Source organism: Brienomyrus brachyistius, chromosome 8 (genome assembly GCF_023856365.1).
Source record: "Brienomyrus brachyistius isolate T26 chromosome 8, BBRACH_0.4, whole genome shotgun sequence".
Classification (NCBI taxonomy): Eukaryota; Metazoa; Chordata; class Actinopteri; order Osteoglossiformes; family Mormyridae; genus Brienomyrus; species Brienomyrus brachyistius.
Window position 1 is genome coordinate 15,589,785 of NC_064540.1, and position 26,808 is coordinate 15,616,592.

The 26,808-nt window shown below is 46.8% G+C and overlaps 1 protein-coding gene across 3 annotated transcripts in view; it reads left to right on the top strand.

Moving 5' to 3' along the window:
• mitfa (melanocyte inducing transcription factor a) overlaps window positions 1-24,565 on the top strand; it is a 33,174-nt gene extending 8,609 nt beyond the window's left edge. Inside the window, exons 2-10 of one of the 3 annotated variants that reach the window (XM_049023597.1) lie at window positions 4,162-4,402; window positions 15,364-15,573; window positions 16,745-16,840; window positions 17,191-17,308; window positions 18,481-18,555; window positions 19,623-19,679; window positions 20,022-20,097; window positions 20,213-20,360; window positions 21,061-24,565. In XM_049023597.1, the coding sequence (XP_048879554.1) occupies window positions 4,162-4,402; window positions 15,364-15,573; window positions 16,745-16,840; window positions 17,191-17,308; window positions 18,481-18,555; window positions 19,623-19,679; window positions 20,022-20,097; window positions 20,213-20,360; window positions 21,061-21,456 (1,417 nt within the window). In that variant the 3' untranslated portion in view covers window positions 21,457-24,565. Of the gene's footprint in view, window positions 1-4,161; window positions 4,403-14,656; window positions 14,896-15,363; window positions 15,574-16,744; window positions 16,841-17,190; window positions 17,309-18,480; window positions 18,556-19,622; window positions 19,680-20,021; window positions 20,098-20,212; window positions 20,361-21,060 lie in introns of those variants that run through there. The other 2 variants (XM_049023598.1, XM_049023599.1) reach the window with 2 other exon arrangements.
• The last annotated feature ends 2,243 nt before the right edge of the window (window positions 24,566-26,808 follow it).

A 26,808-nucleotide genomic window follows, 5' to 3' on the forward strand; every position in this document is an offset into this window, starting at 1 on the left:
GTAACTACTCCCCAGTTATACTGAATACTCTCACAGAGCTACCTACACTAAATACCAAGGAAAGGCCCCATGTAAGCTCATGATTTAGGGACATCGGCTGTAATTTCATAACATGATTTGACTAAAATCATTTAAACTTGATGTACAAGGACAGCTCTCTGTCGTCAATGAATCCAATCAGAGGACTATAGCTAGAGAACTTTGACATTAGAAGGCGTAAGTCTGCAGTGCCGCAACATGTTTCCTACTGGCAGCTGTTCACTGGTTTTACCTGGACCTGCAAGTAGAGCTTCTCTGTTGTCAAGGTCATTGCAGAAATATCCAGGATGGTGTGATGAGACAGGGATTCCCGACACACACTTCACGTTCCCATGTCCGACTGATGAAAGAGAGCTCCACATTCCGGATAATCTTCCAACCACTTACCCAGTACAGAGACCCAGTGAGCTGGGAACACTGGGAGCGAGGCAGGGACACCCCAGACGGGATTCCTGTCCATCGCAGGGCAAACGCATGCAGTTGTAGGCAGTTATGCCATAAAAACATATGTGCGCGGTAAGTGAGCATTATGTTTTACGGATCGCATGAAACACAGAGGGAATGCTTACGAAGTAACGGAATGTTGGGGGTCCGCTTTCTCTGCGGGGCTTTCGCAGACATTGCGTCATGTGGCTAGCATGCTGTACTGCACGTAACTTGGCTCTATGTAGGCGGTACATTGAGAAAGTCTGTCAGCTTCTTCTCTTACTCAGTTGGGACTGTTCAGACTGTTTTGGGATTGAAGTTGCCAGGGCCCTCTCTGGAACTGCCCCCCCCCCCCCCCCATGCACACAGAGACACGCTATGCTAACACGCCGTGACTTTCACTGCCCCCCAAGGGTTGATAGAGCACCTTCAGGGTGAACATGGAGGCTCTGGGAGTACCCTTCACACTCCACGGCTGCTCTGCGTGAGTACCTGTGTCGACGGAAAGCTTGGTGTCTGTCTCACCTTGCGTGTGTCCATCCAGCATGCCTGGCTCTGCTCTCCCCGTGATTTATACCGTGCAGTAACTGCTTGACCTCTCGCTGCGTACAGAGTTGGTGCGGTATTGTGCAAGGCTCCGGGTCTCTCTCAGAATAACATACAAACTGTAAACGCAGTAGTCGACTTCTGTCGGCATGTCACAGGTCATCTCGCCAGAATGTTCCAGCGTTGGGAATGTCTCCCGGTATTCCCAAGTTTTCCGGTGGAAGAGACTCACAGCCTCGTACGAAGACTGGTGTCACCTTTCATCGGTTTGTCTCTGTTACCCCCTGGGACAAAAAAAAAAGACAGGAAAATTAGCTGAAAAAGAGGGATTGTCGCTCGCCTGTGCCTCGGGGGGCTGTGGGCTCGCCGGCGGTCACCAGGTCATGGCAGACAAGCACTGTGTTTACTAACAAAGGGGAGGTGTGTCCCGGGCGAGAGCCCCCAAATGGAAAATTCCCTGCCCGCGTCTCGCTGTGGGGCCACTCCTATTTATAGGAGTTTCTGTGCCTCTTCAACACAGCTGCTGAACGGGCTGGCAGCTCGACACCATGCTAGCATAAATCTGTTAAATCGGAATCGCGAAACCAAAACCAACTGCACAGCAAGCGCCTCGGCAGGCTGCTCTTTCAGCCACACGGATATTGCCGGATTTAGACCCTCTCACCTGTTAGCCTGATATTTAGACAGGAAGAGGCGGGGTTATCTCAGGAAGGACTGTGTTGCTGCTAGCGGATGGAGCGGCATTTGTGCCCTTGTTGACCTCACAGCTAAGCGGCACTGAATGCGGAAGCTTCTGGCTATAAATAGGGCCCTGGTGTGTTTGTAAGGACGACTCAGATCATCTTTATTTTCCTATTTATGCCAGGATACCTTTAATAGCTGTCATACTGTAAGATGCCAACGCATGACTGTGGTACTGGGTAACTACAGCGCCACCCTGATACACTGTTAACATGGAAAGTGAGAATTCAGATCTTATTCTGACTTATCCCTGCATCCCCCTGCCCCCAACTCCAGAGACATGGACTCTGCTACTGGATATTTTTGTTTTTATAAATGATATTGTGCAATTTGCTAGATTCCTAAAATCATTTAAAGGAAAGTTAAACCACTGTATGTTAAGGCATGTATCCATCCGGTTTCCATAACCACTTAGTATCTACTATGATTCTGGAGCCTAATGCTCAGAGCAAAGTGCACGGCCCAGATGGGGAGCTGCTCCACCACAGAGCTCACACACACACACAAACACACACACAGACACACTCATTCTGCATTCACAGATTTTGAAAAATGGTCCCCACAATGTCAAACTAACAGGTTTTTATTACGTTGTGGTGCACATTTGGTCCCCAAAGTAAAATAACCCTAACCCACACACACACACATTCTAAGGGGAACTTTCTGTGTTTTTCCACTGTCACCAAGAACCGAGCCGTACCACACACTGGTGGTTTTCCATTGTAAATGAAGCGAGCTGTACCCGAGCCGTACCTGATCCGTACCCGAACTGTACCCAATCCGTACCCGAGCCGTACCTGATCCGTACCCTAACTGTACCAAATCCGTACCCGTACTGTACCCGAGCCGTACCCACTCTGACTTGGCCCTGCGGGTAGTGTGACCAAACCGAGCCGGTTGACTCACCCCCATCTGATTGGCCAAAATGCATGGAGATACCAATTGTTCTGCGTCAAAATGCATGGATTTTCTGAATTAAAAAGGGGCATGTTCTATATATATTATTAATTATTAGTAGTATCACACATCGCAATGGATCGATGTGTTCCTGATAACTCAGAACTTGAAAATTTCCCACCACCTACTTAAAAAAGTACTGTAGAACAGCTGTACGGAATGGATCCGTAATGTAAATGTACGTAAGTGAATGCTAATTCTGTTAGCGTCTGATGGCAACATAAGACGGTGATTCTTGCAGACTTGCTAGCGGAAATTAGCACCTAGTAAATCATAATGTACACCATGTGAACAGAGAGCGATGTCGCTACATTTCGCTTATTCTGATGCAGCTCTCCATCGGCACTCATACGCCTCCCTTGACTACCGTGTCCTGAGGCTGGATCAACACGAAACAGGCCACGGCGGTGTGAGGTAGGAGAGGTTCCCTGAGCTATTTATAAGCGTGCTAAAGCGACGGCAAACTTCGTGCGCAGAGCCTCTCCAGGGTGCCGTGGGGACAGTTTGGAAGGCGAGGCTGCTGAGATTTTGGGAGCGCCTCTCCATTTCTTAGCGTATGTAAATTCCACGAGGGGTCACATCCGCGGGCCGAGCCGCTCGCACTTTGGAGCCCTGTAATTAGCGTGATTGCCCGACAGCTGTGTCAGCTTTGTGAGGAGCTCCTCCAGCGCCGGCTGACAGCTGCCTCACGGCCACCATCTCTTTATTTCCAGGAAAAGATCATGCTTGGCCGAGGCGCCCTTTGAATGTGGTATACAATGCAAATGGCAGCAATTGGATGGCTTGTCAAACAGATCATTTCTTATTTTGCTGCCTGCTTCCCTCATATCTGAACTCCTAAAACTGCAGTAACCAAGGTGAGCGGCCGTGGGTGTAGAGACATGGATAGCGAGGTGCTGAACTTGACCTTTAACATCTGTGAAGGACCCCGACCTGATGCGGTAGCCGGTGGGTTTAGGAGGGGCTGAGCATGGACCTGTGGGGTCCCCAAATCCAGTGCCGGGGGTCATGAAGGGGTGGGGGGGCGGAGAGGGTGTCTATCTGAAGATGTGGGTGGCCCAGCTCAAGTCTTATGGCTAGGATCTGCGTGGGGGGATTTAGGTTGAACACCCAGATTAATGCAGTAACAGAAAGGCCTGCTTGTCCTTCCCTTCATCTGTCGCTAGATTACAGCAGGTAAAGGTCAGTCAGGCTGAACATAAAGGCAATTAGGCTGTGTGTTTTACACCATGAACACACTATGTTTTTAAGGGCACCGGATCTTTTCTCAGCTAGGTTAATGTGACTAGCCCAGCGCTCACTTTCCCTCCCTTTTGCCTTTCTTTCACCCCTTTCTCACATTCCCCCTCTTTTGCCTACAGCCCCCCTCACTGGATCCGCTCATTGCTGATGGATATAATGAGCTGGCACCACCGTCCGCGTTCTGATTGGTTCCTCTCTCCCCCCCTCCAGCAGTAATCCGTCACAGCAGCACGGCTCCCACACGACATCAGCCGTGACGTCACGCGTCTCACTCCGGCAGCAGCTGATGCGGGAACAGCTGCGGGAACAGGAGCGGCGAGAGCAGCAGCGCGCCTCGCGTTACCTGCAGCGGCAGCCGCGCAGCATCCCCAGCACCCAGACGCCTGCCATCGACGTCAGCGCCGCACCTGGCCTGCCAGCCGGCGCCCAGGTACCCATGGAGGTGCTGAAGGTAAGTCCCGCCCCTCACTGCCAGTTACGTCTGGCTCTTGGCCTCTGTTCTCCATCTCTGATCGCTTTCCATCCTGTCATCCTTCTCTCCTCCCGACTGTCCCGCGGTTCCCGCAGAGATCATGGTCCTCAGGCGATTGTAGCGAGTACCCCACAGACCTAAAGGGAAAATGTCAGCCCTGCCCAGCAAACTGTGCACAGAGCCATATGGGGCTTTTTCATCCCGGGAGAATTCCTCTCTAATGCACTCTGAGCTTCCAGCCTCCTGGCCTCAGACATCTTTAATCCTATTTGCTGGGCTCCATTGACGTCTTTTGATCCCTCGTTAGTCTGGGGGACTCCAGACTAGTGAAATATTTCAGTGCCATGGGGGACAGTGAGGTGTAATTACTCCAGAATTAATATGCATACGACACACTGGCCATAAGTATGACCAGGCATGCTGTCTAGGGATTTCCTGTTCAGTTCATTCACAGAAGGAAACTTAAGACAGACAGTCTGAGGCACTTAATAGCTTAATAGTAACTTTTAAACACCACAGATTTAGCATGATGTCAGTGTTTAATAATGAAAAAAGGGTATCTTGTGGTGTGTTTCATGCCTTAATTTTTGTTTCTTGCGCTTAAAACACAGTACGGGGAATTCTCTTTCTAAGACTAGAAATTCTCTTGTGTTATTCTCTGATTCTTATTGGATGCATTTGGTTTTTATTCACCTGGATGCTGCCAATTAAGGAATGTTCTTTCTCTATCTCTATCCAAACATTGTCGAGGGCCTGCTGTTGGGATGGTGCCCCCTGCGCCCTTGTCACAGTCAGTGTTGTGTGACTGTAGAGCTCGTTCACATGGTCTGTCTTTACCTGTTAGCCTGTCCATTATCTGTTGAACTGTTTAGTTAACCAGATGTGACGAAATGATCAAGAAAAGGTTCCTTCCTTACTGTTTAAATATTAATTTATTAACTCCCCAGGATTAAACTTTTCCAGGTGTATCAGTAGGCTTTTTGGTTGAGTAAACAATTTTCTCATAGTGTTATCGGTCGCAGTCAATGCTGTTGCAGTGAGCTCAGTGTTGGTGTATTTGAGGGAGTTCAGTGTTAGTGTATTTGAGGGATTCCAATGTTGGTGTATTTGAGGGAGCTCAGTGTTTGTGTATTTGAGGGAGTTCAGTGTTGGTGTATTTGAGGGAGCTCAGTGTTAGTGTATTTGAGGGAACTCAGTGTTGGTGTATTTGAGGGAGCTCAGTGTTGGTGTAATTTAGGGAGCTCAGTGTTGGTGTATTTGAGGGAGCTCAGTGTTGGTGTAATTTAGGGAGCTCAGTGTTGGTGTATTTGAGGGAGCTCAGTGTTGGTGTAATTTAGGGAGCTCAGTGTTGGTGTATTTGAGGGAGCTCAGTGTTGGTGTATTTGAGGGAGCTCAGTGTTGGTGTAATTTAGGGAGCTCAGTGTTGGTGTATTTGAGGGAGCTCAGTGTTGGTGTATTTGAGGAAGCTCAGTGTTGGTGTATTTGAGGGAGCTCAGTGTTGGTGTAATTTAGGGAGCTCAGTGTTAGTGTATTTGAGGGAGCTCGGTGTTGGTGTATTTGAGGGAGCTCAGTGTTGGTGTAATTTAGGGAGCTCAGTGTTGGTGTAATTGAGGGAACTCAGTGTTGGTGTAATTCATGGAGCTCAGTGTTGGTGTATTTGAGGGAGTTTAGTATTAGTGTATTTGAGGGATTCCAATGTTGGTGTATTTGAGGGAGCTCAGTGTTGCTGTATTTGAGTTCTCCATCGCATTGGGTGCTTTACAGTCACTGTATGATCAAATGGACTCTTTAATACACTCTCAGGTCTGGCTTTCTGCAGTTTACCACACATTTCTCCCGCTCTCAGCAAAGCTCCCGGTCAAACCTGCCTTTAGATCTTGCCCAGTTCCTTCATGAGACTGTCCACTTGTCACGTTTGCTGGTTCCCAGGTGATGAGTTTGTGGTGTTTCCGGAGGTTCTCTTGTGTGCATGAGTGCATGCCCATGTCGCCCACTAACTCGCGAGACACTTTGAACCTGCTGCTCTGCAGATCAGCACAACCCTCTCTAAGCTCCACAGCCAGGCTAAATTAGCTTAGCGGTACCAGCCAGAGCCCTGGCCCATTAAAGAGAAAACGCTAAGCTCAGATGGACTCGTCTGAAGACTGATAGGTTATTTAATTAGCCAAATGACCTGTAACCTTGGAAAAAATAAGTAAGGGATAAATTTAGGGATCAGGACACAGCCAAGCAGAGTCTTACCATACACTGAACGCTAATTCAGTGAAGAATGCTCATAATTAGACCCAATGCTTTCATTCCTTGGCATCTATAAGAAAAAACGTTGTGCCTGTAAATGATGGCTGGCGGATGGTATTCGCAGAATTTGGATTCATTATTGTCATAGTTAGACTCTGTTCTCAAAGGCTCCCCTGAGTGCTGAGGACAGAGTTGCGTTGTTGTCAGTGAGGGTAGCACGATGGCCTCACACCTGCGCCCCTGTGTGTTGGATGCCGGCCTTTGGGGACCCCCAGCCATGTGGGGGTGATATGCTTGTGCCTTGCACCTCCAGGAACCAGCGTTCGAGTCTCTGCCCCAGCTCTGCATGCATAGAGCTTCTCCCCGTGTTGTCGTGGGGTTTCCTCTGGGTTCTTCAGTTTCCTCTACGAGTCTACGAGTGTGTGTGTGTGTGTGCGCGTATGTGTGTGAGCTGGCACCCTGTCCTGGGTTATTCCCTGCTTTGCGCCTATACCTTCCAGAATGGGACGTGTGGGCATGGAAAATGGATAGATGGATGATTAATATGTAGTAAAAAAATTAATCTGTATTTGTGCTGTTAAGGAAGGTTTTTTGCTGAGGAAGGGAACTCTTGTGCTTTAAGATCAGTTTTTTTGTAAGGTGTACATAATGGTTTGCTGGGTCTCGTCGATCCTGCTGAAACATTTAATTGTGAAAGGCACCATTTGCTGGACATTCGGGCGGCAAATAACTTATCACATCACACACAAACATCTGAACAAAGGCGCTTTGCTTCCTCCCATGAATAGCGGCTATAGTGCAGCGAGGAAACTTGGTTATTCACGCCTGCGTTCACTGGTGCTTCTGCGAGAATCTGCCAGAGACACATACTTTTTTGAGCCGTATTCGAGTGGCCTGACACACGAAGCGTTTTGGGCCGACAAACCAAACGGCCAGACCGGGCTGGAGCTCGGATATGGATTAGCACAACACGGCTGCAGTGAGGTCACTGGTGGATACTGTAGAGGTTAAAAGGTTGGTTGAGTGTTCAAGGCTCCTCAAAAACATGCATGTTGCCGCATTCCTTCACTCTCCATTCCCCACTGTTTACTTGCAGGGAGCGAATGGGCTCTCTGCCTTCAGGACCACATTACGGCTGTCACGTATTTGTCCCTTTCCACCTATCAGGATGCTAAACTGCTCATTATCTATTATATGGGTCCGGTACCCTGCGGGGGGGGGTTGTTCAGGACGCAGTCAGAACAGATGCCTTGTTTGCAGTTGACTTTTAAATACCATCAGATATCACAGACGGCATGGTTTAGCTCGGCCCCGGGGGTTGACCCACTCGTCTGGTGGTCCGTCTGGATAGAGAACTACACGCCAGCTTCCCAGACATAGACTGGATTCCCAGTCTGGATCTCTGCTATCGTGTGCCTGCTCTGGGAGAACAGGGCCGTGAGCGCTGCTGCTAACGCTAACATAACGTTGGCCGAATCTGCCGTCGTCTCTGATAGAGCATGTTAAGCAAACTCCCTGCAGAACTTTAAACGTTTATGGGGCCTCCGCTGGTCCTTCGACAGGTCCGATATCTCGAGTTCCTTCCATTTGGCACGATAGCGGTGTTACCTTTTGCGAGCATCCCGCTGTGCCGCGGCCCTGTGTGGTGGAGACCCGCCAATACCCATTGCTTACCAGTGGGGCTGCCAGCTCACCGCCCCATGTCTGTGAAAAGAGCTCCTCTCAGAGCTGCTAATTAATTAAGAAAGGCTAATTAATTAAGAGCAGAATCCAGCATTACCCAGGAGCTCATGGGGAGCCCGAGTGAGCCGCTATGTCGATTGGCTGTCCTGTTTCATATTGTCTGTTTCCAGGGTACTCTGGGTGCAAACGGATCAGTTAAAAAGGTTCATGTGTAAAGAATGGACATGCACATTCAGTCATTTGGACATGCTTTAGTCGTGTAGTAGATACTATTATAGAAAGCAATTTTATAGATTTGAATGCAATCAGTTCAGTTGTCAGGTAACTCTCGCTGCCTCTCGTTTATATCAGTGAAACATATGGTTAGCTTTGTTGCATCTTTTCAATCAATCTGTACAAATGACCCACAGGCATACTGTTTGCCCATGCAGGGTGGGAAACAGCAGGGCTGTGATTTCTAACGGTGTCAAGCTTGCGTTTTGTTCACCGAATGTTCCACTCTGTCTGGCCTGGGACAGCGCGCTCGGCTAGCACATTAGCTGCTTGTGGACCTGGATGTCAGGCTGCCTTGTCCAAAGACTAGGTACTTAACTCCCTCTCTCTTCATCGGCTGTCAAGTACCCTAGCAATATACTAACATGATGGGGCTATGCAGCTGGAAAAAAGATGGATTGATTTATCGATCATTTGATTGAAGTTTTCATGGATTGGTGGATGAAAATGCTAGCAGTAAATGAATCTTAACTATTAGAAACTAATCTTTAACGGGGCAAGTGGTTATAAAATGGATGGATGGATGGATGGATGAATGGAAGACTAACATGGACATGCTATCTTTTGTTCAGGCATTTTCCCGTTGCTTTCCCACCATGTTGCTTTTGTGTGACGACAAGCACGTGTGTCTCTGTCACGCGGTTGCCTCGCTGTTGCTTCTCCTTTGCTCCTCCTCCTCCTCTCTACTCCTCCTGCACCCCCCCAATCCTCAGGCGCATGGGTTGTGGCTGGAGGCCTGCAGCAAATTCCTAGAGATGAGAGGAGATGCGACGTTCCTCGAAGAACTGCTGCCTGCGTGCTCCCTCCCTGAGCGACTCTCCCCCAGAGCGACTCGTGACTTGTAACTAGGTAGAACCAGGACAGAATCTGGGGAGGGGGTCCTCTGTGGATATCTGTGTTCTCTGAGGGCTGTTTCGGTTGTGTTTAGGTCCCTTTATATTCAGTCCTTGTTAAAATTCTAACGAGTTGAACTGCACTGTGTTTAGCCTGGAATCATCCTGCACTCCATTACAGGGTAAATCTGAGAACAGCTTCCAGTGTTCCAGTGTCACGTAGCTGGGGGGGGGGGACATCCACGTGCTGGGAGAGAAGGATCCTGTGCTTCACGCACATGGCAATACAGGGTAAAGGGACAGCATTTCTGGGGCCACGTCCCCAGGGGGAGGATAACAGACCCTTGTTTGAGGATGCAATGCAAAAACGAAAAATGGCAAAAGTCTTGTATTTTGTTTGGTTATTTATGTTTAAGGTTAGGGCTGAGTGGGGGTTAAGGGTGTCATTACTGGGATTAGGGTTTTCCTCGTTGAAATGAATAGAGTCCCCACAATGATGACATTACAAACCAGTGTGTATGTGTGTGTGTGTGTGTGTGTGTGAGCGGGTATACCTATCCTTATGGGGACACAATGTCCCCATAACGTGATAAATATCCGTTTTTTCCTCAAAATATCCTGAGGAAAATGTATGTTCTGGACAATAAATATTAAATCATAAACGTTACTTCATCTTGATATATCCCATGACTGATCATTTCAATACACTATGCACACTGTACATTGTTACATGTGATCAAGTCATTGAAAAAGCAACTGAATACCCGTGTTATGTACATATGCTAAAACGAACCCCTTCCTGGAGATATGCAGTTTTTATGATATTATTTACATATTCATATTACTTATTACTGTAGCCTCTTCCCTTTTTTATAAGATGGTGAGAGATATGTGTGAGACGTGGCCGGCCGTGCATAATGTGGCACATCGCAGCCCCGGTGTGTGAATGTGTGAGCAGACTCCAGCTGGTACCTGACGCGTCCACGGGTTTTGCTGGCACGCCGACTTCCTGTCTGTAAATGCCAGGCGATGTCAGACTCCCCGGAAACAGCTTCCTCCCCTCGCTGCTGCTGCATGTCTAATTAACACGGTGTTTCACCAGAGCAGTTGCCCCCGGGCTCCTCAGTAGACGGGTCTGAAGGGGCCACGCATTCGGACTGAGCCGCCCTGCTTGGAGTTTCGCTGTTCCAATCTCTCAGCATGGGCGTTTTGGCAGCCGCTCTGCAGCCGCTCCACAACCACTCTGCAGCCGCTCCGCAGCCGCTCTGCAGCCGCCATCCGGAGGCTCATTTCCGCTCTTGCTTCCCTCTCTGACTCACTGTGGCGACTGCGGACAGAAAACCATGGAGAATCTGCTCTTTCTAATTACTCCTAATTCCTACATTGTACCCTGGATTATTTTACACAGAAAACCCATATAATATGTTATTGAACCCAAATATTAATAAAACATTATTAATAGAAGTGATGAGAACATGATCATTCCCACATATTCAGAAATCGCAGATCAGTGACACAGCAGTAAACCATGCTATTGCTTTGGCTGGGGGTGACAGCAACAGCTGTGATGTCTGGGATCCTCACATGTACATCGCTTTGGACAAAAGAGTCTGTTAAATAAATAATGTAGATGTGTTCACATCAAAGCGCGGCACGGTGGTCAGCACTGCCATCTCGCACGTGGGACATGGGCTCACTATAGTATTGCTCTATTTAAGCCATTGAATAGTTTTGGGTGGTTGTTGACTTGTCGGTCTTCATAAATCTTTTCCATGCAGGTTGTTTTTATCTTGAGATATTCAGATATATGGAGAAGATGTTACAGTGGAGCACAGAAGGAGCAGAATGGCCGTCGAGCACAGCGCTGACATGCGTCTGCTAACATGCTGTCAGTCACTTTCTGTGATTTCTGAACACAGATTTACAGTGGATCTTATCCGGGCTACAGCTCAGATACATGAACATTGCAGTCAGGCATTGCTTAGCCATGGCGTCCTTCTCCATGCCATCGTCCTCACAGACATGATAGCTGAGCGCTATCATCTGCCAGGCTGCAGCTACTCCTGTTAATTCTGTATATGGCTTGTATATTGTTCATTGTCTGTATGTCGTCTGTCTAACTGGAGAGCCACCAGTGGCTGGAACCAAACCCCTTGTGTGAGTTACGTGGTCAATGAATCTGATTCTGACAACAGAGACACGAGCTGAGAAGGGCGATTTCACCGTGTACTTACACAGCCCTAGATGGTATAGCCTACTGCACACCAATTATGGTATAGGCTAAGTGACGAGGAAAAGTATAGTAAATACAAACACTGGTAACATTGTTTATTATCATTATCGAGTATTACGGTCTGTCCATAATGGTGTGAGCTATAGTTCTACACGACTGCCAGCACAGTGGGTTATTAAATAATAAATAATCGGTATCTCCATAGATTTCGGCCAATCAGATGGGGGTGAGTCGACCAGCTTGGTTTGGTCACGCTACTCGCAGGGCCAAGTCAGGTGGGTACGGCTCGGGTACGTATTGGGTACAGCTTGGGTACGGATTGGGTACGGCTCGGGTACGGATTAGGTATGGCTCGGGTATGGCTCGCATCATGTACAATGGAAAACCACCAGTGTGCAGTACGGCTCAGTTCTTGGTGACAGTGGAAAACCAAGAGTCCCCCTTAGAGCGTGTGTGTGGGTTAGGTTTATGTTACTTTGTGGGGACCAAATGTGCACCACAGCGTAATAAAAACCTGTTCCTTTCACATTGTGGGGACCATTTTTCAAAATCTGTGAATGCAATCAATAAATTAAAAATGGCAAAAGTCTCATATTTTGTTTGATTATTTATGGTTAAGGTTAGGGCTGGGTAGGGGTTAAGGTCGCCACGTTGTGATTAGAGTTTTCCCCATAGAAATGAATGAGTCCCCACAAAGATATAATTACAAACCTGTGTGTTTGTGTGTGTGTTCCTGTATGAGAGATAAAACTCAGTGGTTATAATTTTGAAGTGAATAATATTGAGTCTGATCGGCAAACCAGCTAAGCGAAGCCCCTCCTCCCCCCAGGAATCCCTCCGAGTATTCTAGCCGGCCACTCCATCCCTCTGCAAGCGCCCCACACACAGACCAGTAGCGTGATTCAGGTCACAGAGTTGCCCACTGATTAAGCACTGATAGCGGCTGGGGGGAGAGGTGCACCCCCCACCCATGTTATCCTGGAGGGTTGCTGAAATATCAGTCCGCATGAAGAGGCTGAAGACAAAAGGAGTTTTGTGTCCCGAAAGGTCCCATAGAGCTCCAGGGTGCTGCTTCCCGTCCCATGGAGCCAGGCTGTGTCCGCGACCTCTGCCACGATAACGTGCGAAAACAGCGGCAGCCAGCGATAAATCAAAACCTCGGCTACACCCCCCCCTAAATGGGTGGAGACCTAAACCTTCAGTGTTCAAACCAAAGTTACACCGTTTCTAGTCATCGCTAAGTAGAGGGTTCGGCCACCTTTGTGGTCGTTTCCGTGGGGACGACTGCTGCCAGACCAGCGGCTTTATTTGCAGACTGACTCACTGGGGTCCTCTTACCCCGAGCCGATCTGCAGTTTGCTGTTTGATTCAGTTCTTATTTAGCAGCAGGAACTTGGCTTTGCACTGAATTTCTTTCTGGATCACAGGCCGACATTTCAGGTCCAGAAAAAAATAATCCAAACCGGGATTTTGTTTCAACCAACCAGTTGAACATAAAGAGCCACAATCACAGAATACTCAGCTGGTTGGTTGAATCAAAATCCTGGTTTGGATTTTTACTTTCTGTACCTGAAATGTACAGGTCTGAATGGTCTCTGTTTTCAGTGACGAAAAGAGACTGGCTAGACAGTTGGAGAGAGTTTAGCTCACTCTGGAAAAGTTACAAAACCACCCACACTGACATCTTCAGTCTGGTCATCTGTGATGCAAATGGAGAAATGATTTTATGGAACAAACCAATTAGCATTTCGTATATAGACGAAAGTGACTGTTCCATTAAAATAAGAGTTCGCTACATGTGTATGACTATTAACCAACTAACAGTAAAAACATAAACAAAAAGTGTACTTCTTAAATCAACGTAATACACCTATATGATGGCAAACTGTGCGCGCAGCCCGGAGCGGCAAGGCGCACGCCGGTGTCGGGCAGGAGCTCAGCGCCTGGTACGTGGGCCGAATCCGCCCGGACCACTGGTTCCAGATGTTAAATGTTGAAGTATCGTACCAGCATCTTAAAATTATCGCATTTTGAGAAAAATTATCATACACACGCAATTTCCATTCTGACGTTGCTCAGAAAATCTGCTTCAATAACACATATTATCATAGACTGTGCATATTATGGTGTATAATGCAACTTTTACTTACAGAACGTTTGTAAAAACCACCTGTGGGCAGAACAGCGCCTCTAGCACAGTAAAACTGGCGTCTTTCTCCCATTCATTTCTGTAAGTCTGATGGCGATGTCGCGTATGCTTATGCGTCTTCCGTAACTGCAACTCCGCCATGCAAATCCGCGCTTAAACCGCGCATCATTGTTTACTTTGTGCGTCACCACGTGTTACATCGTGCGTTGATTGGCTGTAAAGGCATGTGAGACGACTGCACATAAACAGCCGGATGATAACAGAGATCTGTACCTTGTTGTACTAATGAAATAACTTAGCCATAAAATGAAGGGGTAGAATTATCATACATTATGGGATTTTTGGAATTATTTACCATACAGAGGATAAAATTATTGTACAAATACGATAATTATCGTACGTCTGGCAACACTGGCTCGGACCTCATATGCTGGGGCGAATATCCCGAGCACACACCGCTGCAGTGCAGCACCCCCTACAGCCCGGGGGTAAATATGCCGGTTATTTAATACAGGTGCTGAAGTATTAACACTTGATTTTGTTTCAGTACTATAGAATGATATCAGAGCTGAGTGCGCCTAAGAATGCTCGTCATCAAGTCGTATTTTTGGAAAGTCCACCTAGTCTCCGCATTTTACGGATCCATGTGCCGCCTTGATTTAGCACAACAGTGCCGGTGATTGTGCCAGGAGACGCCCAGAACAAACAATGTTTTATTCCGCATCAGTGGAACTAAAGATGAAACGTTAGTTAGCTGTAAGCGAGTGTCAGTTTGGGGTTTGCAAGCCGATGGTTAAAAGAGCCCTTTGTGAGCGGATGCTGACGTCAAACTTGCCGTATAAAGGCGTAAATTCATATTTTAAATAAAACGACACGGAGCAAGAATGGCCCCTTGTGTCAGCCGATGTTTCTTTACATCCGGAACGAATTGGTCTTTTTCCTTAATAATGGATCTGGGTGGTGCGTACGGTCCTTCGGAGATGGGCTTAAGGGACATACGCATGGTCACATCCCTGGGTGGTGCGTAGGCATGCTGGAGATGAGGGACTTTGCCCATTATCCGGTGAGCTCTGCGTTATTATTATGTCCAGCTTTTATTATATGTTTATGTTTATCAAATATTTAATCGAGCTATTTTGAATTGATTGCTAGCAATGTTATGATTTGTATCTTATGCATTTTGCAGCACTGAGAAGCAGTTTTGGTCTGAAATATCTGTAATCATAAATGTATGTATGTTTTGCGTTATGTTTTTCCGTTTTTGTTACGTATCTTATTTACTTGAGAGTTTTAGTATGTGCGTATGTATATATATATGCGCACAAAGAACAATAATGTGTTATTGTATAAATGTGTTATTGATTATTATTATTTTCCTAAATATGAATGTGCATAAGTTGTGGTGGGAACGTTTTCCCCAGGGCATAGGTGGAATTAGCGAATTTTAGCAGAACCCAGGTTGCTGTTGGATCAGAATCCACGGTTACTCATCTGTGACCCTCTGCCTCCTGGTGCCACTCTTCCTGGACAGGTGCAGACCCACCTGGAGAACCCCACCAAGTACCACATCCAGCAGGCCCAGCGGCAGCAGGTCAAGCAGTACCTGTCCACCACGCTGGGAGGCAAGCTGAATAGCCAGGCTGCCAGTTTCCCGTGCCCAAGCCAGCCTCCGGGACCTGGAGGCAGTGCCCCCAACAGCCCAATGGCCCTGCTGACACTCAGCTCCAACTGCGAGAAGGAGGTAGGGGAGCGGTGCGCTACAGCCGGAGTCGGCTGCCTCTGGGGCCATCGTATGAGCACTGGACAATGAGTTCTCAGAGCAAAATTCTGGAAGACGCCTCTAATGCTGTAATATAAATGCTTGATCACAAGCCTCTGTGAGCTTCATCTTTCTGAGGGCAGACACTGGTCACCAATAAGTACTCAGATCATTTGGTCTTACACTGGTCACCAATAAGTACTCAGATCATTTTGCTCATACACTGGTTACCGATAAGTACTTAGATCATTTTGCTTATACACTGGTCACCGATAAGTACTTAGATCATTTTGCTCATACACTGGTCACCGATAAGTACTCAGATCATTTTGCTCATACACTGGTTACCGATAAGTACTTAGATCATTTTGCTTATACACTGGTCACCGATAAGTACTTGGATCATTTTGCTCAAACACTGGTCACCAATAAGTAATCGGATAATTTTGCTCATTCACTGGTCACCGATAAGTACTTGGATCATTTTGCTCATATACTAAATACACTGGTCACCAATAAGTACCCAGATAATTTTGCTCATACACTGGTCACCGATAAGTACTTAGATGATTTTGTTTATACGCTGGTCACCGATAAGTACTTGGATCATTTTGCTCAAACACTGATCACCGATAAGTACTCAGATAATTTTGCTCAAACACTGGTCATCGATAAGTACTCAGATAATTTTGCTCATACACTGGTCACCGGTAAGTACTCGGATAATTTTGCTCATACACTGGTCACCGATAAGTACTTGGATCATTTTGCTCATACACTAAATACACTGGTCACCAATAAGTACTCAGATAATTTTGCTCATACACTTGTCACCGATAAGTACTCAGATCATTTGCTCATATACTAAATTCCTGGTTTTATGGTTTTTATCACTTTTGACGCCTACCACTTAGGACTAAACTCAGACTAATCCAGCCTCCCGCGAATCATGGTCACTTGTCACCTTTCAGCATTAATATACAGTATCACACCCTCTGCTCTCCAGCCTGTACCCTGTGATGGTGATGTTCCTTATGTCCATTTTTAAAGCACCCTTTAAAATGCTCTTGGGTGTACTGGGGAAATAGTGATTTTTTTGGTGATCACGCCAAAATGTCTCTTCTTTTATACAATCTTGCCTTTCATCTTGCAGATGGATGATGTAATTGACGACATAATTAGCTTGGAATCCAGTTACAATGAGGACCTTCTGGGACTGATGGACCCGGCTCTCCAGATGACCAATACGGTAACTCTGCCATTATTTTCATCAAGCGGTTTCTCAGAGTTGGAGCAGCTGTGTCACACGACTCTCCGCCCACAGTCCAAAGACATACATCGAGGTTAATCTGTGTTTCTAAATTGCGCATAATGTGTGGTTGAGTGTGTGTGTCCTGTGATGGACTGGCATCCTGTTTAGGTTGTACACCAACAGGAAGAAGATGGATAGATGGATGTACCAGCGTAAAATTCTAATAACAAAGCATTAAATCCACTGCGATGTTGTAGTCCAGACCATGTGACACAACTCCAGTAGTTTACGCTTTCACGGTTTCCAAGGAGACACAGAGAAATTAGCCACCTTTAATTTTCTTCCAGCTTCCGGTGTCTGCTAACCTCCTGGACGTCTACAGTGCCCAGACACTGCCCTCACACTCCCTCCCCGTCAGTAACTCTTGTCCAGCCAATTTGCCCAACATCAAAAGGGAATTTTCAGGTGAGCCCCCCATAAACTCAGCTTGGGACCATAAGAATGATGGGCCTTCAACAGGGGTGGGGGGGGGGGGGGCAGAATAAATAGCGCTGGATGGATGGACACTGGTTGAGTGCGTGTGGGCTGTTTGAGGTGAAACGCGATAGGAGAGTAATCATTGTGATTATTCAGCGTCATAGATGGAGATTAAGAATTCCTTGTGAAAACATCACATTTGGTGTAGAAAGCTTAAATGAAGACGCTGCAAAATCATGTGACCTGAGTGCTTGTCATTCATGCCTCCATACTCGGCACGAGGATTTACAGATTAAAATGTCACGTTTTTGTCTCCAAATGCCCCGCGATGTCTTCGCCCGACTGTCCCCACACTGTCACTCCAAACCGCGATGCATAATATGAATGTCCTACCCTGACTGTCCTCACACTGTTACTCCAAACCGCGATGCATGGTATGAATGTCCTACCCTGACTGTCCTCACACTGTTACTCCAAACCGCGATGCATGGTATGAATGTCCTACCGCGACTGTCCCCACACTGTCACTGCAAAACGCGATGCATGGTATGAATGTCCTACCGCGACTGTCCCCACACTGTCACTGCAAAACACGATGCATAGTATGAATGTCCTACCCCGACTGTCCTCACACTGTCACTGCAAACCGCAATGCATGGTATGAATGTCCTACCCTGACTGTCCTCACACTGTCACTGCAAAACACGATGCATAGTATGAATGTCCTACCCCGACTGTCCCCACACTGTCACTGCAAAACACGATGCATAGTATGAATGTCCTACCCCGACTGTCCTCACACTGTCACTGCAAACCGCAATGCATGGTATGAATGTCCTACCCTGATTGTCCTCACACTGTCACTGCAAAACACGATGCATGGTATGAATGTCCTACCCCGACTGTCCTCACACTGTCACTCCAAACCGCGATGCATGGTATGAATGTCCTACCCTGATTGTCCTCACACTGTCACTGCAAAACGTAGCAGGATTTCATGTGGACGCGTCCCTTGCTGTTTCAGTCAGGAATAAGTGAGTCGCTTGCCCCTGAGTCTTGATAAGAGGTTCCCCTGCTCCAGAATCCATATTGTGTGCAACCTAAAAGCAAAAAATGGGCACAGAAACATAAAGCACTGTATGCCGACGCATCACCCTTAGCTCCAGCCACGATGCCCCTACTGGACAAGCCTGGGACCTGGGTCAGCTATGAAATGTCCGAAGGCTTTCCAGTGGGTACGTTACCATTTACGTGCATCTTCAACATGGTACCTCTGCTGGTGATTTATACAGCTTCAGTGTAAAAGTCTGGGAACTTAATCAGTACACCAATGTGCAGGAACATACTGTAGATGCTTCAAAAGGCTCAGTACACTGCTTTCTTTTAAAGACGGAAAACATAAAAACACGGCCGTGGAAAAAATTAAGAGACAACAGCACAACTTTTTTGTCAGTCATTTCTTAGTGTGTGCATTTGTGAATAATATATTTGTGCAAACTGCAGTCTGGTTCTTCTCTGCTTCTCATTAATGAAGAGCTTCTTCCTGGCTTTATGGGACTTCAGTCCTGCTTCTAGGAGTCTGATATGAATTGTCCTAGCAGTGCACTTCACACCTGCGCTTAATGTTTCCCATTCCATTTGAAGGTCACTCGAGGTCATCCTCCGATTCACTTTTCGGATAAGTCGATGGTCGTCTCAGGCATTAGAAAGTCTCTTCTGCCCTTTACCTGGCCGATATCTGGTCATTCCCAATGTCACTCGCATCACCGTTTGCTAGCAGAACCAGAATTAAACTAGGATTAAAAAAATGCAGATTTGTTAAAAAATATAGAGTGGTCTCTTAATTTGTTCCATGCCTGCATATTATTAATTACCTTTCAAAGGCTTGATAACTATAGCGTCTCTCTGTCAAATGTCTTCTTTTCCTAAATACAGTATTGCACACAATATGGAAAGAGACATCTGGTAACTGACTGACACGCCTTTGCTCAGATATTTCACGCTTCCAAGGGAGTTCATGCTTCTGATCAGTGCACTTTACACTCTGGTGGTGCCTCACAGCCTGCCTACAAATACCCTTGGTTTTGAAATTTTCAGAGCCTTTTCTCCGTGACTGTTATTCAGATCAAATTCACACTAACAAAATCCCGCACCTCAGACGCTTCAGATCACCACACGTCTGTCATGCCTTTCTGTCGCGAACAGCACTTTTCAACAGTGTTAAAATCAAACAGATGTGTGAAAACTGAATAGGTGAAGCATGAATATGGAAACCGATGCTCACGTCTCCCTGTGTCCGCAGAGGCCGAGGTGAGAGCTCTCGCCAAGGAGAGACAAAAGAAGGACAATCACAACTTAAGTGAGTTTTCGGTGTTTACACCTAAAGCGAGAATGAGAAGGGAACTTTGGCACCGTTAGGATTTTGGCTTTTGGGGTGCGATGTGCCGCCTGTCTCTTAGTGTATTGCTGTGTAGACATGAAGTGTGGTGACCGCAAGGAACAGAGAGAATCGGCTGTCATTCTGTAGACATGAAGTTTTAATGGTTTAATCTGAACTTTACCTGCCAGCCTGCATTTTCACCGGCTGATTTTTATTAGTATCTGTCATGACGTGCTGTAACCTAACTAGCACTAACACATGTAAACATGTCTCATCCTAGTCACATGCCACTTTGACCTCTCTTGGTTCCCATTTCAATAGTCGAAAGAAGAAGAAGATTCAACATAAATGATCGAATCAAAGAGCTGGGAACCTTAATTCCGAAATCTAACGATCCGTAAGTTTGACGGCTTCTTAGAAAAACATAGTTGTTGAATGTGAGTCAGTGATTTATCTGTATTTTATTAATCTGCTCTTTTTCTTTATTGGACCCCCTGTCTTTGGCCTTGCAGGGATATGAGGTGGAACAAAGGCACCATCCTCAAGGCTTCTGTGGATTACATCCGGAAGCTGCAGAGGGAGCAGCAGCGGTCCAAGGACCTCGAGAATCGTCAGAAGAGGCTGGAACATGCCAACAGACACCTGATGCTGCGGATCCAAGTATGCTGCTGGGGTAGAGCTCATCGAGGGAGGGGCAGGGCGTTTGGAGGCGGGGCAGAGCGTGTAAGGGGAGGAGCAGAGCATGTAAGGGGAGGGGCAGAGTGTGTCAGCGGAGGGGCAGAGCATGTTGGGGGAGGGGCTGGGCTTGTTGGGGAGGGGCAGAGTATGTTGAGGGAGGGGCTAGGCTTGTTGGGGAGGGGCAGAGTATGTTGAGGGAGGGGCTAGGCTTGTTGGGGAGGGGCAGAGTATGTTGAGGGAGGGGCTAGGCTTGTTGGGGAGGGGCAGAGCATATTGGGGAGGGGCAGAGTGTGTCAGGGGAAGGGCAGAGCAGTTGGGGGAGGGGCTGGGCTTGTTGGGGAGGGGCAGAGCATGTTGGGGAGGGGCAGAGTGTGTCAGGGGAAGGGCAGAGCAGTTGGGGGAGGGGCTGGGCTTGTTGGGGAGGGGCAGAGCATGTTGAGGGAGGGGCTAGGCTTGTTGGGGAGGGGCAGAGCATATTGGGGAGTGGCAGGGTGTGTCGGGAAGGGCAGAGCATGATGTGGGAGGGGCTGGACTTGTTGGGGAGGGGCAGAGCATGTATGGGAGGGGCAGAGTGTGTCAGGGGAAGGGCAGAGCAGTTGAGGGAGGGGTGGGGCATGTTGGGGACTCTTGGGACTGTGCTATTTACTGAGAAGGCACGTGCGTCCCTGTGCCCGTGGTCTAGGAGCTGGAGATGCAGGCCCGCGCTCATGGCCTGGCACTGCTGTCCCCAACGGCACTCTGCCCCTCAGAACTTGCAGGGCGGGTCATCAAGCAGGAGCCGGTCCTGGGAGACTGCCTTCGGGACCCGTACCCCCACCCTCAGCATGCGCCGGACATGTCCCGGCCCACCACACTGGACCTCACCGATGGCACCATCACCTACAGCGACGGCCACGGCGAGCTGGGCGAGCCAGCACCCTACGCCCGTCCCCCAAAAGGGGCCTCCAAGCTGGACGACACCCTGATGGACGGCAGCCTGTCGCCGGTCAGGGCGGGCGACCCCCTGCTCTCCTCCGTCTCCCCTGGGGCGTCTAACGACAGCAGCCGAAGGAGCAGCATGAGCATGGAGGAGAATTAGCATGCTTGCTAGCGCCACCTTGTGGCGAGATGACTCTCTGCACACAGCAGATCTGAAGTGCTTCCTGCAAAAGGTAAGCTAGGTGGAGGATCTGGTTTTTCTTTTCTCACAGATGAAATATGCTTGTTCTCTTTTGTAGGTTTTTTTTATAAATTAATTGAAGTTTTACTTTGGTTTACTTCCTGCTAGGACGTTATTTGGCAGTCGAACCAGGCTGAATTACAGTCAGTGTTTAAGAAAGGATTCTTTTGAGTAAACTTTAATGGTCTGTGTTTGTGGTATCGCACGTTGCTTAGCTACGTTAAATGAGCAGGGGTGAACGTGGCAAAGAGGGATTTATAAACATCTGCTGAATATTTTGCTAGGCAACGCAGATCAGTCACCCTACAGAGTCTGATCCATTGTATTCAACGGCAATAACTGAAAAATTGACATCTCTTGAATATTGGTGGTTTTTGCCATCAGTATCTGCTGACACATGATCTGTATTAATGAATTAATTGATACCAGAATCGTGGTCTTTTCCGAATGCCTTAAAACATGTTAATGCTGCCCTTTTCTAACATCTATGAATGATTTTATTTACTGTTTATTTTGCTTTTAATGGTACCTAATGCAATGTGGGATTTTTTTCAGGTAAAAAAAAAACAATAATCCATTACGTTCATTTCTTTATTCTGAATCAAAGTTACTGTCGGTTCTAAAGTGTGTAAAAATGTTTGGAAAACATTTTCTGCACTTTATATCGATTCTGATTCCTCAATCCCAGACCATAAGCCAAGTTGCTAGGCTGTTGGCCATTTTCCCTCTGAAATCGTGTATTTTAAATCTTCTTAATCTTTATTTGCATATCTAAATATCAAGATAGAATTACCAAAAGATTCACAAGCTTATATGCAGCCCTAACACTATAGAGCACACAAATAGGCACACTTACAAGCACACTTACAAGCAGACTAACAAGCACAGTAATGCCTGTAGGGGAGTGGTTTACTTACATTATGCACAGTGGTGTGCACCCACATTAGGTCCCTTGAAGACAGTGTGTAGTCACTGCGTTTTGCTGCTTGTGGGCGCAGTAATGCAAACTTAATGCTGATATATGCAAGCCCATGATGAAGTGACTTGGAGGTGGTCAGATGTGTGTGAATAAAGCAGTATGTTACCTCCAGGATTGTCCAAGAAAATGGTTGTCACTCATTTTACAAAGATACATTTTAAATTCCATACAGTCATATATTCATGCATTAATCTAATTTTAAATGAATTTGCACAAATAATATAGTATAGGTGGCAGCACTGTGAGCTCACACTTCCAGGGCAGTGGGTTTGAGCCCCGGCTCTGTGCTTGTAGAGTTTACCCGTTCTCTCTATGGTACATGGCATTATGCCTACATGCGTTTGGTGAACTGGAGACTCTAACTTGCCTGTAGTGTGTGTTTGAACTGACGCAGACGCAGACTTCCTGAAAGCGTCCGGACAGTTACTGCAGTAAATCCAGCCCCCGGATGCCACAGATTCCCCTGAGAAAAGGGTGTATTTATTTGGTGCTTCTGCTCCAAACATTACAATGGTTTCTATCCCACAATCCTTTGATCTGCATGCTCCGCTATACTGGTTACCATGCTGTAACTTTTTATTTAAGTTTTATTTTTTTCAACTGTATGAAACTTTATATTAACGTGACATATAGGGCCGAGGTATGGTGTTTAACAGGGTTTTCGATTGCTTGAAGAAACTATGAAGGATATTTAATGTGAACTGGACACATTGACAAAAATATTTTGAATATTTTAACAATATTCGGTGTATCCACCAATATAGCGTCTTATGATTGACTAGTAGTTATTAAAAAAAAAAAGCTTTACTGTTACACTTCTAGTGTTTTATCCCTGTACAACTGTAGCAAAGTACTCTGGCGTACTGTACTTAGAATTGCACCTCTATGACCGTAGCATCGAGTATCTGAAATGAAATCTAGATCTGTATTGAGACTTGTGGGAAGAAGACTTCTCTAGATAAGTATTATGTAATATGTGTAAGTGTTACAGTCTCAGTGCATTGCCTACTCTATAAAAGTGTAGATCTATGCAATTACGGTACTCTGTTTGTAAATAGTACTCTTGCCTGTGTTTTACATGAAGGAGCCACACTGCAGTCAGTTACTAGTTTAATGAAGTTGTAATGAAACAGAAGGAGTTGAGAATGAGGTGCCTTACATTTCAGGAACTGATCTTGTTATTTTTTTAATCTGTACTGATGGAAGTATGTAAGCAGATCTTCCCCTAGTGGGTTTTGGAAGTTGGTTGCAGTGTCTTTACCGAGCCGCGTTGTGTTTTGTTTCTGATGTGTTGGTGAGCCAAAATGCTGTGTGATTCTACGGGAAGAGGACCGCAGGTCTTCCAGGAATAAAAACATGCATTTTCTGTACGTGATTTCTGAAATGCACCCCCAACCCTCCCCCCCACTTGAAGGCGGGGGCTCTTTATTGCGGGGCCCCTCCTAGACGCACACCCCAGGGGCCTTGCGGACTACGCCACAGTAGCACTTTCCCAAGGTAAATGCAGCCTTAACGCGATTAAAACGCCCACCTCCTTTTCCAAGTCCGGTTTGTTGTTTTCCGCGAACGCCAAAATGTTGCCAAAATGTTGCCAAAATGTTGCCAAAATGTCATTTCCAAACTCCATGCAGACGTCCTCAGCTGATTGTTTTATTATACTATGCACCCTCTTTGTCTCTTTCCATGGACTTTTATTAGTGATTTTTTTTTAATTTTTTTTTGCGTTTTTGAAGTTCCAGCAATCTGAGGCCATTGGTCAAGCACATGCAATGTGTCTTTCCAGGGGTTTGCCCCCCTCCCCCACTCCTCTCCTCCTCCAAACCAGCAATGCACTGGAGGGAGGTGTCACCGCTCAGAGCCAGCACCGCTTGCTTCTGATCGCCAGGTGGCGCTCTCGCACTGTCTCTGCTGAGACGCTCTGTACTGTAATGGTGATAGCCCGCTGGGGTCACCCACGCTGGTGTATCGCTCACCATCCCTACCTTAATGTGTGATCATGAAGCTGAACGTGGTGATGTTGTCATGATGGAAAAAATAAAGTACATGGTCTTCAAATGTGGAAGGTGACTTTTTTTTGTGCCGATCGATCGATCCGTTTCTGATCTTGCCCACATCCCAGAAGGACGACCGGAAATGTGTTAATGAGAGAGCGCTGCTGGCCGCCACCTGATCTACTGCAAGCAAGAAGATGCCACAGGTTTCATTTTGTTGTTTATTCTTTAATTCCCTGCTTACCAGGGGGCAGCGTGAGGTTCGTTGGTTTCGGCCTCTGTGCCTTTGATCAGAAGGTCATTCTTGGGGACCTCAGCAAGGCTCCAGGGCCACTGGCTGACCCCAACACAGCAACCTACAAACGCGCTTTTACCTGTATTTCTGTGAGGAAGATGTGGTAGGTGAAAAGATGCAATGGCAATGTGGATAACCTTTAAGGTAAAAATGAGGCGATGACCGTGGTCCAGGACATCCCTCCATCTTCAGCAGCACTTTTGGAACCAGATCCAATGAAAATGGAGCAGGTAAGGATCCCATTAATACAAGGCAGCCACCCATGTGCTGTTTCCCTAAAGTACCCACATTAAAATACTTGACAGTTACCCCACAGAGTTCCCACAACATTCAGGCCACTTTCCCAGGAGTGTCTCTCATCCACATACAAATTACAGTGTCCGTTTATATCAGTGCTGAAAAGCAGATTGTAAATTCACACGGATAGCGCTATATTTAGCTACTAGCTGTCTCAGTCCCCTGTATGTAGTCAGTCACCTCCTACAGCAGACACTAAAGCGCTGTTTCCCAGACAACGATAAAAATTCTACAGTGATTATTTAATTGAAAGATTATTTGCGGTATCTTAAAAATTTAGCGTGAGAATGCAAATTAAATATTAAATTCAATATGTTTTTGGACTGGGGGGGGGGGGCACAATAACACAGGGAGAACATGCAAACTCCAAACAGGTGGGGACTTGACAGGTGTGCGACAGCAGGGCTACCCAATATACCACCTGCCCCCATCAATTAAGGACATTTATTTTTCATATCAGATCATTTTGCATTGCTTTCAGTTTTCATTCCTACTTTTGTTCCCATGCACATAGTGAATTTCCCTGATCTTTATACGTGCAGTTTGAAAACCACTGGCTGAGACTGTCGCTCACATTGCAGTGGCTCCCAGTATCACCAGCTTAGCAGTGCTGGTCACCCTATTGGGTGACATAGACGGCTGCCAAGGGCACCATATTCTGATGGGGCGCTGAATTAGCCTAACAGGCCTACAGTGTGCCCCTGCGACCGGCCACAGGCAGCCCCTCATCCAACAGCATGTTACCAGTAATTATCTTCATTCACTTCTATACTCACGTTGACATTTAAGTAAAATATCCACCACCCTGCTCACTTTTAAAGCTCTACCCTCCCATAAGAGCTTATGTGCACCTTATTTAAAGCCACGTTTTTTATAATTGCTACTGATCATGTGTGACAGCAGGAATGAAGTATCATACATCAAATGCATTGCCTATCATCCATGCCCTAAGCATGCTAGCAGGCTTTTTTATGTTTTTAGTTTATTAAAATATTAAGCATGACATTTGAAATTGGTGACAATGTACTGATCAGTTTAACTCCTGCAGCCCAGTGACAGTTAGGCTACCCGGCAGCTATAAACTGCCCATAGTGTGCACTCTGCAATGGAGCAGCAGCCTACCCAGGGTGCACTGCTGCCCTGCGGCTGTCTGGGATAGGCTCCAAGCCACCTGATCTAATGGAATGTTAATGAAAAATACAAAGTATTCACAGATGGCAGAAGCACTTTCCTTCTTTTTCGATATGAGGACCCGATGTCCCAATGCTTAGCACTACAGCCTCACCCCTCTAGGCCTGTGGATGCAACTCCTGACCTTTTGGCACGGGTGTAACTCCCCCCCGCAAATAATCGTATTCTTATGATGAATTACATGAACGTACGCCCTTGTATCTAGGTCTGTGTGTGCGAAGTGCATGCAAGTTTATTCTTGATATTCTGGTTTAGTCTCAGAGTCCAAAAACATGCAATCAGGCAAACTGATATCGTTAAATTGTACACCGAACTCTAACCATTTGAGCTAACAGTTTGGTTTAATCAGCCTTCCCTTATTTCATCCCGAAAACAGCCGCAGATGTGAACGTACAGAGGATCGCTTCCCGGTTTGATCAATTTTGTGTTGATTTAGCACCACCTAGTGGTCTCACACAGGAACTCGCTCTCCTTGTGCATATGGGTCGGTAAGGCGCCTGATGGAGTGGGTTATATTA